Source organism: Trichomycterus rosablanca, chromosome 11 (genome assembly GCF_030014385.1).
Source record: "Trichomycterus rosablanca isolate fTriRos1 chromosome 11, fTriRos1.hap1, whole genome shotgun sequence".
Classification (NCBI taxonomy): Eukaryota; Metazoa; Chordata; class Actinopteri; order Siluriformes; family Trichomycteridae; genus Trichomycterus; species Trichomycterus rosablanca.
The window spans coordinates 5681274-5700525 of NC_085998.1; the positions used below are offsets into that span (position 1 = coordinate 5681274).

At 40.1% G+C, this 19252-nt stretch overlaps 1 protein-coding gene across 1 annotated transcript; it reads left to right on the top strand.

The window, feature by feature from the left end:
* Window positions 1-5876: 5876 nt before the first annotated feature.
* Window positions 5877-18829, top strand: pld3 (phospholipase D family member 3; the record flags this gene model as incomplete). Its single annotated transcript, XM_063005017.1, has 10 exons — window positions 5877-5927; window positions 8265-8416; window positions 8977-9157; window positions 9425-9542; window positions 10659-10786; window positions 11022-11219; window positions 11329-11468; window positions 12888-13053; window positions 15012-15111; window positions 16446-18829. Coding segments are annotated over 10 exons (1434 nt in total), but the record flags the coding sequence as incomplete, so codon positions are not given.
* Window positions 18830-19252: the final 423 nt, after the last annotated feature.

The window sequence follows — 19252 nt, forward strand, 5'->3', positions numbered from 1 at the left end:
ACTGGGAAGTATGAACTACAATAAATCACTCACAGTTGAAGTCAACAGTTTTGAAACATTCAAAAAGCTGTCAACAGTCAAGCAGGTTTTTAATAACACATACAGAAATAAGCTCCAGCTTCACATTAAAGCTTTACTAATGTCTGTTGCTGATCACCTGGACAAAGAAAAAACAGATGCAGAATGCCTTCTCTACACATCTCGCTCATGATGATCTTAAGCTTGCTTGACTCTGGACAGTGAAACCAGTAGCTTTTAATTTATGTTAGGTTAATATCCATGTGTATCTAACAATCTGTAGAAATTTCCTCACAGCATATGATGACAGATTGAGTTTTCTTTTGAAGAGAGACCACTGTTCCCTGTACTCTTTAATAGGTGTAGACTTATTTAGGTGGACACACCTGTGGTCTATCATAATCAGTAATGAAATATTAAGATGCCGTGTCGCATGCCAAGTTAAATGGTATTATAGAACTTTCTGCATCACTACATTAATTATCCAGGTTGTTGTCTATATATTTATGACCCATATATTTATGAAAACCCACAATACACTAAATATAACACCTGGCTAACCCTCCAGCTTGATGATTTCAGGCTTGTGTACAGCCGTTTGGTAAAGGAGCCTATGAAACTCCTGATAAACAGCTCTTGTACTGATGTTGCATAGAGCTCAGTAGTAAGTGCTGTAACTGATGACATAAACATTTTCATGCTATGTGCTTCAGCATTCAACTTCTCGTTATGAGCTTGTGCTTGTTTAAGGCTGATGTGTTGATGCTTCTGGAGGTTTCCACTTTTCAAAAACTAGAATGAGCTGAGCAGATCAAGTGGTGCAGAAATTAAATGAACTTATTTGATGTAAGGCATAGTGTCTGATGAGAAAATGATCATTTTAATCCCAGAATAAATCGGGAAACATGAATCTTTACTGTTCCAGCTGTAGATTATCGATGGAAAATGTGATAATAATAATACTAATGACTTTAGTAGGTAGAAATATATAAATAATAACAGAATAAAATACACAGTGAAATAATAAACGCTTAAATTGAAGAATTGACATTAACGAAACCAGTGTAATCTATTAGGTTTGCTAAAATAACAGTTACAATAATGATAACATTAGTGATAGTGTATTTTATGTAATGTATTTTATGTATTTTTTTAATGTTTGCAAGAAATTGTAAAGCGGTTTTTAAAGTTTTAGTTGCAGGAGCGGACATGTTTAGTTATTTGGCGGCCTCTGTTGGAAACATATAGTAACTAACTTTACTTTGTTAACATTATTAATTAACATTTTTAGCATTTAGCGGACGATTTTATCCAAAACGACTTACAGTACTGTGACAGTATACAGTCTAAGCAATTGAGGTTTAAGGGCCTTGCTCAAGGGCCCAACAGTGACAACCTGGTAGTGATGGGGCTTGAACCCCATTTTGATGACTAGTCCACTAGGCTATAACTGCTTCCAATCGTAATCGTAGAGTTTTACTACCGCAGACTGTAAGCTATTAAAACAACGTGGAGAAAAATAATTACTTTAATAGTAGTAGTTTTTAACATTTGTATTTATTTTGTAATAATAAGGAATTTAGTTGGTATAAAGGTTTATGTCTAAAACACACCTTTTCACTAAACACTTAGGCTGATTTGTACTTATTTACTAACACTTTATTCCAATCTTTTCCATTTAAAAAAAAAAATAAATAAAAAAAAAAAAATAAAAGGCACTTTGGTTCTAACAGGTTTTAGCAGAGTTGTGTTCTTCGACTGTTGTCTATCTAAACTTAAGGAATGAAATGTTCACTATGGAAGCACTTCTGTAAGTCGCTCTGGATAAGAGCGTCTGCTAAATGCTGAAAATGTAAATGTAAATGTAAATGTAAATGTCTACAACAGCTTCTTAGAAGTTCTTAGATGCTGTTTTGTTTTAATAATTCTGTTTTTTTGTGTCAGTAAATGTTTCCACCTCATTTTCACATTACTGATTGTAAAGAGAATAACTTTAAATAAAGGATGTAATTAATTTATATAACGTGCACAACTGTGATCATGTTATATTATTATGAGACTGTGTGAATTGTAAATTCATTTAGACTGTTTACAACATTCTCGTTGATTCTTGACCGAACAAGTAACATAATGATGATTATAAAAGTATTTTTATTATTATTATTATTATTATTATAAAATTCTGTACAGAAATAGTATTTTGTCTCGCTCTGCTGGAAAGATGTAGAATTAGAGTCCAGTCATTTAAGACTATAAATCTATTAAATATTCTAAAAAAAAAATTAGAATAAATACATTAAATGAATAAAATAAACTTTATTAATCCTGTAAAGCTGTGGGCGGATTATGTGGTTATTGTATTATATGATTTATATTATATATAGAACTTGATTGGGATGTGGGGCAGCATGGTGGCTCAGTGGGTAGCACTGTTGCAGCCTCACAGCAAGAAGGTCCTGGGTTTGATTCCCAGGTGGGGCGGTCCGAGTCCTTTCTGTGTGGAGTTTGCATGTTCTCCCCGTGTCTGTGTGGGTTTCCTCCCACAGTACAAAGACGTGCAAGTGAAGTAAATTGGAGATACAAAATTGTCCATTTACATTTTTAGCATTTAGTGGATGCTTTTATCCAAAGCGACTTACAGTCCTGTGATACAGTCTAAGCAATTGAGGGTTAAGGGTCTTGCTCAAGGGCCCAACAGTGGCAACCTGGCAGTGGTGGGGCTTGAACCAGTGACCTTTTGATTACTAGTCCAGTACCTAACCATGACTGTGTTTGATATTAAACTTGTGAACTGATGAATCTTGTGTAATGAGTAACTACCGTTCCTGTCATGAATGTAACCAAAGTGTAAAACATGACGTTAACATTCTGATAAATAAATAATAAATAAATTGTTGTCATGGATTCTGTACAGAAATGGCATTTTGTCTCCCTCTGCTGGAGAAGTGTAGAATTACAGTCCAGTCATTTAAGATTTTCTAAATCTATTAAAAAGGACATAATAAAAACAATATTCTAAAAAACTTTATTTGTCTTTAACTATATGTAAGCTGTAGGTTGATTATATGGTTATTGTATTATATGATTTATATTAAATAATGAACTTAATTGGGGTGTGTAAACTTTTGCTTAAGGACGTTAAAGCCGAGTGAAGGATGTGTGACGTCACTTAGTTTCTCCTCTCTCATTGGTGGGCTGATCGAACTCTGATCACGTGATCAGATGTTTGGTAAAAAAGAGCCGTTCAGTTAACAAACAACCGAGAGACTCAGAATCCTGATTTAGCTTCATTTTCTCATTTGTGTTCATGTTTGGTTTATTTGATTTTCTGAGTGATTGTACAGTTGTAATAATGGTAAATGAGTGAATGAAGTAGCAGGAGTGAAGCTGAGACACTTAAAAAGGTAAATAAACACTTTCATTCCTTCATACTCGACACTGTAACAGTGTTCCGTTCACTTACATATATTAACTAGAATAAACATGGATTTGAGTATTTCTTTACAATCAGTAGAGCTTATTCGGTTTAAATTGCTGTGCTGTGTGTTTCTTTTATTCCTCTGCATATAAGTAATATCTTCAGAACAATTTACAAACAGTTCAACTGTACGGAACACTGTGAACATACAATAAAAAAAAAACAATATACTGAAATAAATGTACATTCAGTGTGTAAATGTTTTAAATACTTAAACTGTTATTGTCACTGGAACCAAAACCTCTAATTCATGACAGCTTTGCCATTCATAACACAGTATTTTTGTTTGCAAGATGTAAGGGGCACAACACCTGGACCCCTGAGCAATGCAAAATCTGCTCTGATTAATCAGATTTCAACTGAATTTCTGCACTGGATTTATGTGTAACAATAAATGTTTTAACACACGATGTTCTGCAACTGGTTTAGACCATGATCATCATCCACCATGATCAAAATGATCTAAAAAAACAATAGACAGACACACACGGGTGGTTTGGTGGGTAGCACTTTCACCTCACAGCAAGAAAGTCCTGGGTTCGATCCCCAGGTGGGGCGGTCCGGGTCCTTTCTGTGTGGAGTTTGCATGTTTTCCCCGTGTCTGTGTGGGTTTCCTCCGGGAGCTCCGGTTTTCTCCCACAGTCCAAAGACGTGCAAGTGAGGTGATTTGGAGATACAAAATTGTCCATGACTTAAACTTGTGAACTGATGAATCTTGTGTAATGAGTAACTACCGTTTCTGTCATGAATGTAACCAAAGTGTAAAACATGACGTTAAAATCCTAATAAACAAACAAACGGTGGGTAGCACTGTCGCCTCACAGCAAGAAGGTCCTGGGTTCGATCCTGTGTCTGCGTGGGTTTACTCCGGGGGCTCCGGTTTCCTACCGCAGTCCAAAGACGTGCAAGTGAGGTAAATTGAAGATACTAAATTGCCCATGACCGTGCTTGGTATTAACTGGTGAATCTTGTGTAACCAGTAACTATCTGTCCTGTCATGAATGTAACTAAAGTGTGTAAAACATGACATTAAAATCCTAATAAATAAACACACACACACACACACACACATTGTGTTTGTCATGTCTTAATCATTTAGCACATGACTTCTCACGTGCAGGCTTCTTCATTTCAATTTTTTCATTTTTAAAAGTGGAACCATAAGTGATGATCGAGCATGTCTGAAAGTGACAGGAGGTTTTAATATTTTAGCATGTAGATGTTCTGGTTCAGTGCTGCAGGCTTTATGAGTTTCATTCTCTTCTGCTTTTCTGCAGTAGCATATTTTATTCTAGATGTGTTAAAGCTGTGTTTTTTCTTAAGGGTCAAATCAGCTGCCACTGTATACCATATACTGTCTTCTCACATACAGTGACTCCAGCATTACAAAACATTAGTCATAAATGACCAGTTGTTTTGTCAAGGAAGTTTTATATTCATTTCATCAGCAGCTTTGTCCTGGTCGTGGTTGCAGCAGCTCCAGTTTCATCGGGAAACACTGGGCACTTTTATTATTATTATTTTGGTTGTTGTTACTAATTTAGTAGTAATTGTAATACCACAAATATATAAACTTGTAATTATTATTATTACATTTTTGGTGATGAGAAAATTAAGGATGGAATCAATAGTACATGTAATATTTTGGAAAAATTAAACCTTTAAGTCATGCTTATATACAATAAAACCAGAGATTTTTTTTCTCGTGATTTAATGATCACCTGCTTTTTTCCCTCACCAAACCACTTCCACTTTTGTTTTGTACTGTTTAGTGTGTGTGTGTGTGTGTTTGTGTGGTTTGCACAGTCACCAGAGACTAGTTCTTTCTGCATTGTTAGCTTTTTAAACTTCCCATAAAACCCCACAGACACATTTACACAATGTGCACACAAACACTTGCACACAAACACTTACACACACACGAATATATATATATATACAAATATTTTTGTCTTTATTTTAGTGGCCCAACTCACATATGAATTAAACAAATGGTCATGAGATGTAGGACTTATTCATATCAATGTTTTGTCTGATCTGTGCTTCTTCTAGGACTGATTCCAGTTTCTTCTGTGAATGTGTCAGTGATTCAGAATGAAGTCTGATGTTGGATATAAGAAGGTACAGTTCAGGGATTTGCAACAATCTGAATTGGCTTTGTAATGATGTATTGATTTGCATCCATCAAGTTGTTCACGTGACCCAGGAAGAAGTTGCTTTAGTCAGTGTCATTTTGTCTAAATATTTGTCCTGTATTCTTATTAAACTATTATTATTATTATTATTATTATTAAATAAATTATTGTAGAGGTGTAATCAGAAACCAATGTTTTTATTTTAAGATGTACCGAGAACCTGATGTAATGAACATGGTTTGGTTTATGTGCAGGTGGTGGATGTGGAGTTGAGTAAAACTTTTAAACTTGCTAAGGTACAAAACACAACACAAACAATCTCAATTAATCATCTCTATAAGTCACACTATATGGCCAAAAGTATGTGGTCAGCCCTTATAAATAATGCCTAAGCAGGACGGTGGCTCGGTCTCACAGCAAGAAGGTCCTGGGTTCGATCCCCAGGTGGAGGCGGTCTGGGTCCTTTCTGTGTGGAGTTTGCATGTTCTTCCCGTGTCTGTGACGTTTTTTTTTTTTTTCGGAAGCTCCGGTTTCCTCTCACAGTCCAAAGACATGTAAGTGAGGTAACTCACTTGTGTAAGCAGTAACTACCGTTTCTGTCATGAATGTAACCAAAGTGTAAAACATGACGTTAAAATCCTGATAAATAAATAAATAAATATGAATAAGGTTTGAAAATGGGATGCCAAGCTCATGGTTTGTCGTCCACATACGTTTGCCATATATAATATTTACTTGTTCATTCACATCTGTTCATACTGAGGGTTCTGGAGCTTCATTGATCGTTTTAAAATCTTTTCTCTAGGAGTTCTAGAACAGACACCAGATGACTCTAGAATAGCATTAATTAATCTATAGGGTGTCCCAAAATTCACGCAAGAAGTAATTTTGATAGAGAACACAGGTTTTTAATTAAAAATTGTAAATTTTTAATTGATTCATAAAGTATACAGTATAGGGTTATGTATGGAATAGCATATCGGGTAAATGGCCTCCACGGCTTTGCTGGCACATACGCACTCTTTTGTCGAAATTTTCCATGACCGCTTTGCATAAATGTGGCTGAATTTCGTTGATACAGTGCTCAATTTCCTCTTTCAAGGCGTGGGTGGTCGTGGGCTTGATGGCATAAACCTTAGACTTCAAAAAACCCCAAAGAAAAAAGTCCAACCAAAAGTCCAATCGCATGATCTGGGCGGCCAATTCTGATCACCAAAACGGGAAATTACACGACCAGGAAATGACTCATGCAGTAATTGAATTGTTTCTCGGGCTGTATGGCATGTGGCACCGTCTTGTTGAAACCACATGTCGTCCACATCCATATCTTGCAATTTAGGCACAAAAAGCTGGATTATCATGTCGCGATAGCGAGCACCATTAACTGTTATTGCCTGACCAGACGCATTTTCGAAGAAGAATGGTCCGATGATGCCTCCAGCCCAAAATCCGCACCAAACAGTGACACGTTGTGGATGCATTTGTTTCTCAACAATCACTCGTGGATTTTCTGAACCCCAAATGCGACAATTTTGACAATTAATGAAGCCATCAAGATGAAAATGAGCCTCATCGCTGAAGATGACTTTGTTCGAAAAATCGGCATCCACTTGTTGTTGTTCCAAAATCCATTCAACGAACTCTCTTCGCTGTGCGTGGTCAGTAGGCTTCAGTTCTTGACTCAATTGAACTTTGTAAGCATGAAGATTCAAATCTTTCGTGAGAATACGCTGTAGAGAGCTTCTGGAAATGTTCAATTCTTGACCACGGTGCCGAATTGATGTTCCTGGACTCTCAGCAACACTCTCACGAACTGCTTCGATGTTTTGTGTTGAACGACTTGTTGAAGGACGGCCAGAGTGTCTAAGATCACTAATTGATCCAGTCTCCCTGAATTTTTTAATTAATCTCTTCACAGTTGATGAAGTTAAATCACTATTCCGACTATATTTTGTACGAAAATTGCGAACTGTAGCTGCCAAACCTTCATTATTTTTAAAATATTGCTCAACAATGAAAACGCGTTGTTCTTTCGTGTAGCGCTCCATTTTTAATAACCCTGAACTGTGAGCTGTCACGCTGTCTTTTTTTTTTGTTGGCAACACTGTACCGCACAAATGGCGCCAAATTCAAATCTTGCGTGAATTTTGGGACACCCTTTAAAACTCCACTAATTGTTCTGGGCGCTTTAGACGGAGGATACTACAACTGCCACACTATTTTGAGGACTGTGGTGGCTGTAGTGCTGCCTTGAAAGTCATAAAGCTCCCATGGATTTAAAACTACCCTTATGGTTTTTGAATGTTCTCCCTAAGGGTTCTAGTGTTGCATCCATAGTTCTGCTAGTTTCACTCAGAACACTTTAGAACTGCAGTGATGGTTTTCTGTCTGCACTGAAGGTTTTAGTATTACATTAATGGTCCCAAACCTTTCACACAATGGATTATAAAACCTCCACACTGAGGGCTTCCAAACTTTGAGTGTTCTAGAACAGTGTTTAATGGTATCAGAACTACACTCAAGATTTTATAATCACAGATAGGACTGCATAATAAGGCACAGTTAGGAAGATAAAACCCCATCTAGTGTGTTCATATAAGTGTGTGTGTGTGTCTGTGTGTGTGTTCATACAGTATTCCAGGTGTATTCTCATCATCACCTGTCTCACCACTCTGATGCTGGTTGCGTTTCTCCTCCAAATGGTCTTTGCTCCCTCCATCTCCATCTTTTCATCCACTCTGAAGAACAGTCCTCCCACAACACACTTGTGTAATGAGTCCTGCAGGTGAGAGCAATCACACTTATATCTATGCAACATGGCCTTAAGTATGTGGACACCCCTTATAAATTGTTCTGGGTTCATTTATGTCAGCCACACACATTGCTAACAGGTACATGAAATAGACATACACTGGCAATACGACTGGTTGTAAGGTGACCTGCAACATGACCATCACAGGATCTTACCCTTCCAGCACATCAGGTCATCAGATTCCTGCTCTGCTTGATCTGATTGGTCAGGTGAGGTTGATGTGAAGGAACTTAACTGTGCTGCACTAACATCAACCTCAACTCCATACTACACCGTCAGATGAATTAGAATACAAACTTCGAGCCAGCATATATCACCAGTTAAATGGCAGTCAATCCCCACAGTCAAGTTCCGGAATCTAGTGGAATGCTTCACAAATAAATGGACGTTGGTGTATCGGTGAACCAACAAAGTCAATATTAATGTTCATGGTGCGGGTGTGATGTTCAAAAGTGTTAGGTGTCCACAAACTTTTGGCTGTGGTGACGTCTCTCTCTAGAATGACAGATCTGGTTCCTCATCCCTCTGTGCAGGTTGGTGTTGGTGGAGAGCATACCGGACGGTTTAGAGTTTAACTCCACCGTGGTTCATACATCCATTTATGAGACCTGGTTGAATCTAATCTCCGAAGCTCAGAGCAGTCTGGATATCGCCTCCTTCTACTGGACCCTCACCAACGACGATACGCGAACTCACGAACCTACAGCCAAACAGGTCCGCTCACGTGTATTAAACAAATAAACAAATCCAAAACCATAACTATTGTTTAATGAAGGGATCATGTGATGATTATAGATTAAACTGTTTAGTAAACAGAGCTGAGAAGGTTCTTTGGTCTCCAGGAATGGCTCATTCTAACAGTGTTGCATGACAACATGCCAGTCTGTATTATTCTGTACTAAATAGATGATGCATTATTACCACATGATTGATGGCACTGCTGATTTTGATGTACAGTTTGGTTGTGTGGGTGCTTCGCAGGGTGAGAGGATTTTGCAGGAACTTGCAGATCTTTCTGGGAGAATTTCAGTGAGAATTGCAGTCAACACTCCTCAGGAAAAACAACCAAAGCATGATATCCAGCTGCTAATTAAGTCCGGTGAGTTCTGTCTGTCTGTCTGTTTGTCTGTCTGTCATTCTGTAACGAAGACACTATATGGCCAAAAGTATGCAGACGCCTGATTATGAGCTTTTTATGGATTTGGTCCCCACATTGTGTCTGTAACAGCCTTCACTCTTCTGGAAAGAATGTCCATGATATTTTGGAGAGTGTCTGTGGGAATTCAGTTCAGCTAATTCTGTTTAAAGATATTTGTAAGGTCATGCGTTGATGTCAGCCTGGCTCGCAAACAATGTTCCATTTCATTTTCATCAACCGCTGTATACTGGTCAAGGGCCCAGTGTGCCCCCCCCCCCCCCCCCCCCCCCCCTCGCATTGACTCAGAAGAGCTTAGACTACAAACATCCTGCTGCTTCTTTTTACCCACAAGTTACTGCCTGCGGAGAGTGGAGCTTTGCTCTCTGGCAATCATCCACAACTACGTAGTGTAGGCGCCCCTAACAGACATAAGAGGCTGCATTTCTGCTGCAGCAGTGAGGAATCCGGTTGGTCCTCTTTCCCTCAGGCATGGCCAGTTGTATATGATAAACGCCCGTTCAGGTTGATGGCGTTGTCTTGAACTTGTGAGCTGAAGGTGGTCTGGCTTTTTAAACTACTGTGCCACCCGTGTACCCCAATTTAATTTTTTTTAATTAAGTAGCAGTTTGGGTTTTTTCCAATCTTTGTAAAGAGACCACTGTTCCACTATTTAATAAAGCTGTAATACTATAATGTTTATTAAAGGAATCCATAAACCGGTATGTGGACACCCCTCCTAATGATTAAATTAAGTTGGTTCTGCCACATCTATTGCTAACAGGTCTCGGCATGCTTATGCCCCTTGTCTAGTTGTGTGTAATGGTGCTCCAGAGCCCTGGTCTCAACCCAACTCGACACTTTTGGGATAAATTAAAATTGAATTGTGAGCCAGGCCTTCTCTTCTGACATCACTGCCTGACCTCACCGACTCTATCGTCTGAATGGGCACAAATTCCAACAGACACTTTTCAAGTCATGTAGAAAGGCTTCCCAAGAAGACTGCATGAAAAAGATGATGTTAGTACAATAAAGCTCATGGTGTGTGTGTGTGTGTGTGTGTGTGTGCTTGCTTATCAGGTGCTGATGTGAGGAGTGTGAATATGAAAGAATTAACCTCTGGAGTGCTGCACACCAAATTCTGGGTGGTGGATAAGAAACACATTTACATTGGCAGTGCCAACATGGACTGGAGATCGCTGACTCAGGTGCATATACTTTACCCCTCTTACCTTGTTGGACAGCCTATTAAAAACAAAAACAAATGGTTTTAAAATAGTGTGACCCTTTTGTGATCTTTTGAGAAGGTGTCTCAAGTACACCTGTGGGAATTTGTGCCCATCCAGTCAAAAGAGCATTTGTGTAATAACCAAAAGTTATTTGGCAACTATGAGCAGAGGTATTTATGGGTATTTCTTTTAATTATTCTGAATCATATTGTAGGTGAAGGAGCTGGGCGCGGTGGTGTACGACTGCAGCTGTCTCGCTAAGGACCTTGAGAAAATCTTCGAAGCTTATTGGTTCCTTGGTGAGAGCCAGACGATTCCCGTCCCCTGGCCCAGCCAATACGCTACAGCCTTTAATAAGGACACGCCCATGCAGCTGTCAATCAACAACACTGACGCTAGAGTTTACCTTTCGGTATGAATAGAGCTCAACACTTTTGATTGTTTTTGATTGTTTTATAACATTGCTGTTAGTAAATCTGAGATTTTATATCTGAAAGAACGTTTGGTTGTATTTTGTGCAGAGTTCTCCTACGTCTCTGTGTGCGGAGGGAAGAACTGCAGATCTTGAATCTATTCTGAGTGTCATTAGCGATGCCCAGGAGTTTGTTTACATCGCTGTGATGAACTACCTGCCCACCATGGAGTATTCATCACACAAACGGTGTGTTACCCTCTTACTCTCAGCTAACAATAACATTTTTCCCCCCTTATGCTTGGAACTGAATTGTCCTACAGGGCATCCTTTTCTCCCATTGCTCCAATGTCCAGTTCAGATGCCTGTGTGCCCATTATACATGCATTAGACCAGGGATTTTCAACCTTTTTAGGCATGCGCCCCCCCTTCGTGTGCCGAGCACAACTTGCGCCTCACGCCACGCCCCCCCTCCCCTTGGTGGAACAGCACTCGGTCGCATGTACCAAGTGCTGCTTCCACCACGCCCCCCTCCCCTAGATAAGGCACGGCTCGAGCATGGATGCCAAGCACGGCTTTCGCCATGCGCCCCTCCCCTTAGTGGACCACGACTCAATCGCGGATGCCTGCCACGTCCTCCGCCAGTCTCATGTGCCACCGGTTCATAATAATAATCTCGTAGTGCCACAGAATGATGCAGTTTGATCCACAGTAGATCTTCTGTTGGTCTGTACCAGACACCACAGCCTTCATGTCCTCTGGCAACAATGAGCCTTGGCCGCCCAACAACCTGTCGGTGGTTAGTGGCTCATCTCTCTTTGGGCCACTGTTAGTGGCTACTCACCATGGCTGTCTGTCACACCCCTTGCTGTTTGGCAGATGCTTCAACCCAGTCATCTGGTCATAATGATCTGGTTTTTATTGAAGTCCCTCAGGTCTTTATGCTGATCAGATCTGCTGCATTCAACATGTAAATTACGAGGAACCTGCGATGTCTTCGATCCCTCAGAGAAACATGTACCAGTGCTACAGAATAGGCATTATTGAAGGGTGGTCTTAATGTTTTGGCTCATAATCATTTAATTTACACACTTAATTATTAATTGATACTGATAGGGCAGCTGTAGCCTAGTGGTTAAGCTGCTGGTCCAGTAATCAGAAGGTTGCCGGTTCAAACCTCACCACTGCCAGGTTGCTGTTGGGCCCTTGAGCAAGGCCCTTAACCCTCAATTGCTTAGATCAGCCATTCTCAACCGGGGTGCCGTCTGGCTTTATCAGGGGTGACGTCAAAAATATTCTGACGTTATTGAAATAAATAAACGCGGGTTGCGTCCGCTGCCTATAGCGATTAGTCGTTTGCGAAAGATCCGATCTGAACAAAAGGAAACGAGTCGTACGTGCTGGCTCACCAAGGGGAGGGAGGCGTGTTGATCGAGCGGAGGGGGGCGTGGTGCGAGGAGGGATGCAGAGAGTAAGTGCTTCTTAATACATTTTAGACCGGGGTGACTCAAGATTTTGAACACTTTTAAAGGGTGCCGTGACTGAAAAAAGGTTGAGAAACACTGGCTTAGATTGTATAGTGTCACAGTACTGTAAGTCGCTTTGGATTAAAGCGTCTGATAAATGCTGATAAAAGCGTCTGATAAATGCTGTGTGTGTGTGTTGTAGGTACTGGGCTGATATAGATACTGAGTTAAGGCGTGTAGCCTACGAGAGAAAGGTTCATGTAAGGTTATTGATCAGCTGTTGGGGAAGCAGTTCTCCGATCATGCTCTCGTACCTGCGCTCTCTCGCCTCATTACAGCATCCAAAATCCAAACTGGACGTTCAGGTGGTGAGTAGCATTATGTGCTGTTTGTCTACAGTTAGTCAAATGATACTTACACTTGTGAGTAGGGCTGGGCGATATATCGATATTTTAAAAATATCGATATATTTTCATACGCGATATAAGATAAGACAATATCGCGTATATCGATATAAATGTTGCGTTCCAGTTAGATCCGACAGTTCGTCTTTCTCTTCTCCCAGTTTGTCTCTGCACATGTTCACCTGCCCCGCCCCCCTCCCTCACTGAACACAACTCGCCCTGCCCCCACCGCTTCACCAGTAAGTCCTGCAGGCAGCGATAGCATGGAGACGGATAAAGACATGACAGAAGCTATCGAGGAGGAGCTGCTTACTAAAAAGAAAAATAATGACTAATTTTGTAATTATTTGGAGACGGTTCGAATTCAAAGTGTCAGATGAGCAGCAGAATAATGTATTCTGTAGAGAACGCCGAAAACAAGTCCAGATAAAAGGTTCCAGCTCCGTGTACCTTCATTCGTTTTTCACTTCAAATCCCAAAGTTAAAAAACAAGAAAACGAGTCGTTATTTGTTTTAAAAACCAACACAAGCGCATGCACGCGCTGACATGCACGTATTTGGGCCAGTGATAGCTCAGTGGTTAAGGTACTGGACTAGTAAACAGAAGGTTGCCGGTTCAAGCCCTGCCACCACCAAGTTGCCACTGTTGGGTCCCTGAGCAAGGCCCTTAACCCTCAATTGCTCATTGTGTTCAGCTCATTGTGTAAGTCGCTTTGGATAAAAGCGTCTGCTAAATGCTGAAAATGTAAATGTAAAATGTAAATGTATTTACTTCACATTAAGTGTTGAGAAAGTAATAATAACGTAACGGTGCGTCTCCTGTTGTTCTGACTCTTGTGTTTGTATATGTGATGTGCATATATTTGCTCTATCTGTAAAAACAAACATTATGGGAATTTCTGTACTGGATGTTGTACGTGGTTGTGTTAGTTTATACTGGACGATCGCCCGACGTCCGACACGTCATTTATTTATTTATCTTCTATTATAGTATTTCTTGTTGTCGGCCAATAAACAACCAAACATTATTAAATTGCATGAACTAACTCTGCAGTAAACAAGGAGCAAACAGCAATTAAACAACAAATAAAGCTGTTAAATAATAATAAAGTGCATGAAGAAGAACGCTGATTAAAATGCATTAAATGTTGTAATAGTTACACAGTAACATGAACGATTAGTGCTGCCTGTATTACAGAACTGAGTTCTATACAGTAAAATAAAATATTAATGTAAATGTAAATGTTGTGGCGACATATACATAAAATAATGTATAAAGTCCAAACATGGGGGGGTGGGGGGTTAACGAGGGGTTTACTTTAACGGGGTTTTACTTTTAATGTCACACAAGCTCAGCCGGAAACCGTGTCATTCCAACATCTTCCCTACACACTCGCTCCCTGCGCCCTATAGTACACTTAACATTCTTAAAGGGCCAGACAATATATTTGTAATTCACGTTAGACAACAGGAGATGCCTTAGAAAACAACTTTTTTTTTTCTTAGAATAGCTCTTTTTTTTTTTTTTTAAGCAAAAATAGTTCTTGTGTGAAGCTTCCCCAGCATGAATATTAATAAAAGTGCCTGTAAAAAAATTGGAACATGTAGCTTTGTCTCAGAAGTGTCTTTTTGTTATTACCTTATGGAATAAAAAAATATCGAGATATATATCGTATATCGCCATTCAGAAAAAAATATCGAGATATAATTTTTGATCCATATCGCCCAGCCCTACTTGTGAGGGATCTGGAGGGTTTGAGGGGTTTTGTTACCACCTGCCTGCAGAAACCCACTGATTTTGATTTATATTATCATAAATGATGTTCATGCATCCACAAGCTTATCAAAAGTTATTCTGTCATGTTTTCTGATCATTTAAGTTTTTAGTTTTATTAAAACTGTGTCTCTTTTTCCCTCTGCAGAAAATCTTCATCGTTCCTGCCAGTCCGAGTCAGAAGAAAATCCCGTATGCTCGAGTGAACCATAATAAGTACATGGTGACAGACCAAGTGGCGTATATCGGTATGAAAATCTTAATATTTTTTGTGTGCTTATACACTGTATGGCCAGAAGTATGTGGACAGCTGGCCATAAACTTATCTTATTAAAAAACAATAGGCAATTAATAAAAATTCAAATCCCATTCTTTACTTTAAGCTATAACCGCAACTCTTTTGTGATTTTTGGAAATATTTTGGCATGTACCTGTGGGCACATTCAGTGACGAGAGCAAACTTGTTGGATGAGACACACAGGTTAATGATAGAGGTGTTCAGTAGGGTTAAAGTCTGTACTGAATGCCTTTGGAGTTCCTTTACCCCTGATTCATCAAACCAGATCTTGTTTGATATGTGCACTGGTCCACAGTCATGTCTGAACAGGAAAGGACCTTCCCCAAAGTGTTGCCACAGAGTTGGAACCATATACACCGATCAGCCATAACATTATGACCACCTCCTTGTTTCTACACTCACTGTCCTTTTTATCAGCTCCACTTACCATATAGAAGCACTTTGTAGTTCTACAATTACTGACTGTAGTCCATCTGTTTCTCTGCATGCTTTGTTAGCCCCCTTTCATGCTGTTCTTCAATGGTCAGGACCACCACAGAGTAGGTATTATTTGGGTGGTGGATCATTCTCAGCACTGCAGTGACACTGACATGGTGGTGGTGTGTTAGCGTGTGTTGTGCTGGTATGAGTGGATCAGACACAGCAGCGCTGCTGGAGTTTTTAAACACCTCACTGTCCCTGCTGGACTGAGAATAGTCCACCAACCAAATATATATCCAGCCAACAGCGCCCCGGGGGCAGTGTCCTGTGACCACTGATGAAGGACTAGAAGATGACCGACTCAAACAGCAGCAATAGATGAGCGATCGTCTCTGACTTTACATCTACAAGGTGGACCAACTAGGTAGGAGTGTCTAATAGAGTGGACAGTGAGTGGACAATGTATTTTAAAACTCCAGCAGCGCTGCTGTGTCTGATCCACTCATACCAGCACAACACACACTAACACACCACCACTATGTCAGTGTCACTGCAGTGCTGAGAATGATCCACCATCTAAATAATACCTGCTCTGTGGTGGTCAGGGTGAAAAGGGGGCTAAAAAAGCATGCAGAGAAACAGATGGACTACAGTCAGTAATTGTAGAGCTACAAAGTGCTTCTATATGGTAAGTGGAGCTGATAAAGTGGACAGTGAGTGTAGAAACAAGGAGGTTTTAATGATATGGCTGATCAGTGTATATTATTTTCTATAATTGATTCTATACTTTGGTTAGCAGTGGATGTGGCTAAATCAGCTGAACTCTGATTTCAGAATCTGATTTTTCTCTTTTGTATTGTACAGGAACGTCGAACTGGTCAGGTGATTACTTTGTGAACACAGCAGGTTCTGCGTTGGTGGTGAATCAGACCTTCTCCTCGTCGGTAGAACCCACAGTGAGGGAACAGCTCCAGAACGTGTTCGAGAGAGACTGGGATTCTGATTACAGCACTCGACTTGGGCACGACGCCGACATCGATCAGCTCTGTCAGATAAAACCCTGAACCAACAGGGGGCGCTCTGACTTCTCCACTGTGTTCTGATTGTGTTTATGACCAAGCCCCTGACAGACTTTCATTCTTACTTATTAGACGAGCGTCCACAGAACCGAGTTCTGTAAGTGCATTGACATGTTCACTAACTCATCGTCAGGATGCGGTACAACCGGTTCTGTCAGCTCCCTGCTCAGCCAGTGCAGTGGGAGGATTTGAACCCAGTCAGTGTAAACAAAACTGCAACAACACTATCTCGATCATTCTGAAGGTGGTTGCTCCAGTATGAACTGTTTAGTCTGAACTAAACCAATCATAACAACTGATCAGGTTGCAGTATGCTGAGATCAAAAGTTTCTCTACATCTATATATGGTCAAAATATACAGACAACAGTCCTAATTTTTAGTTTTATGTCCATTGGATCATTAGTTTATGACCACCGAAAAGCTTCTGGTGCATCTCTGGTTGGATTTTTTGCTTGGCTAACTGGTACAGGTTTGCTTTTTCAATACAGTCCCTCTGTTCTCGATAAGGTTGAGGTCAGGACTTCGTTTGTGTTGGAGCATTGTGCTGCTTGAACACTCGGCTATATCCAAGAATAGAGGTAATCTTTTTTTTAATGATTCCATCCACTTTCTGCAGTGCACCAGTTCTACTGGCAGTAAAACAGACCCAGAGCAAAATACTGCCACCACCTGACTTCACAGCTGGTACTGTGTCATCGTTCTTTTCTCTTTCAGACAAAATTCTGCTAATGTGGCCAAAAAGGGCGGCACGGTGGCTAAGTGGGTAGCACCGTCACCTCACAGCAAGAAGGTCCTGGGTTCGATCCCCAGGTGGGGCGGTCCGGGTCCTTTCTGTGTGGAGTTTGCATGTTCTCCCCATGCCCGCGTGGGTTTCCTCCAGGTGCTTCGGTTTCCTCCCACAGTCCAAAGACGTGCAAGTGAGGTAAACTGGAGACACTAAATTGTCCATGACTGTGTTCGATATAATCTTGTGTAATGAGTAACTACCGTTTCTGTCATTAATGTAACCAAAGTGTTGAACATGATGTTAAAATTCTAACAAACAAACAATGTGGCCAAAAACTCAACACTACTGTCCCAACTCCCAACTTTGAATATCAGCAAAGCCGCCAGCCTTGCTGGGTGTCCACACAATTGGACATGTTTATGGAAGGAAAGGTCAGACGTTTTGGGGAAAGGTACTGCTCTGCGTGTGAACCAAACACTGACACAGATTGGACAAATGTCAGAGGGGGCCTGTGTTGATCTGGATCTCTTTAATTAGATCAGGAGGTGTGCAATGTGGCAGCGGATTCACAATTACGAATTGGAATTGACCAAATTGGGGGATGAGCGGGGGCTCATTAAAAGCATCATGCTGAGAAGAACTTTGTGTAGATGACCAGATCATTAGCACCTTAAAGCTAAACTAAAGTTTGTTTCTCCTGGACTTTTTCCACATTCATCTCCCATGGTAGTCATATCCTATTCCCAATTGTAAATCTGCTGCTGCTTGTACAACCCCCGGTCTGAACAAGGAGATTTGGTTTGTGGTTTTTTTTTTACCAACCTTGGTAAAGAGACCATCATTTTTAATGTACTTTTACTAGAATTTATCAGTGATGAGGAATCAGGAGGTCATGATACAAAGTTAAATGACATTATAGACCTTTCTACACCAACACAATTATCCTCTAAACTGCTGTCTGTATACTTATGACCCAGCAGATTTTTAGAAAACCCACAATAATCTATAAGAGAAATGCTATAACAATGTTCTTACAGGTGTCTATAATCTTTTGATCTGGTCAGTGCTAAACAGGTTGTTGATGTTGATCTAAACTGGCTGAATAAATAATGGACTGTTTTCTTGCACTACAATAATCATGAACACGTCTCAGGAATCAAACTGGATCCTTCATCAACATTCATCAGGATCTCTGCACATTTTTTAACAACGTTCTATCAAAATGATATAAAGTTTAACAGATTCGTATTTTCAAATCAAGTATTTTTTTGAAGCTGCAGTAACGAACTGTTTTCAGGGCCGAATCATTTTTAATAAACGGTATATTTTTTTGCTGATGCCTGGAAATCTTGCTGCCGTCACTGATCAGTCGAAAACTCTGGTACTTGAATTTTTATTCAATATTTTTTTCTCCTTTCAGTCAATAAAAACATTTTACTGACTTTGTTTGTAGATTTTTCTGTATTGAAGTCTCGCTGATGATTGTAGTGCAGCTCCACTCCCTAATTTATGTGAATCAGTTCTAGGTTTCTCATGACCTGAAATCTAGAACTGTAGCCTGGTGGTGTAACTTGTAGAGATATGGGTACCACACAGAAGCTTCTAGAGTCCTTCGCATTTGGGTTTGGATAGCATTTTTGTGTTCCTACATCACTGTGAGTTTCGTCTTCAGGCACTTAGACACCTTTCAAAATTTCAATGAGAATTAGTCAGTGTGACCCTGATCAGTTACTGAAGGTTCTGAATATCACACATTCACAAAACTTCCATAAGAGTTTATCAGGAAGTTCCTAAAAGTTACACCCGTTTCTTTCATGCAATCATTTTCACTAATTGTGCTCAGGTGGTGCAGCACTCTATCATG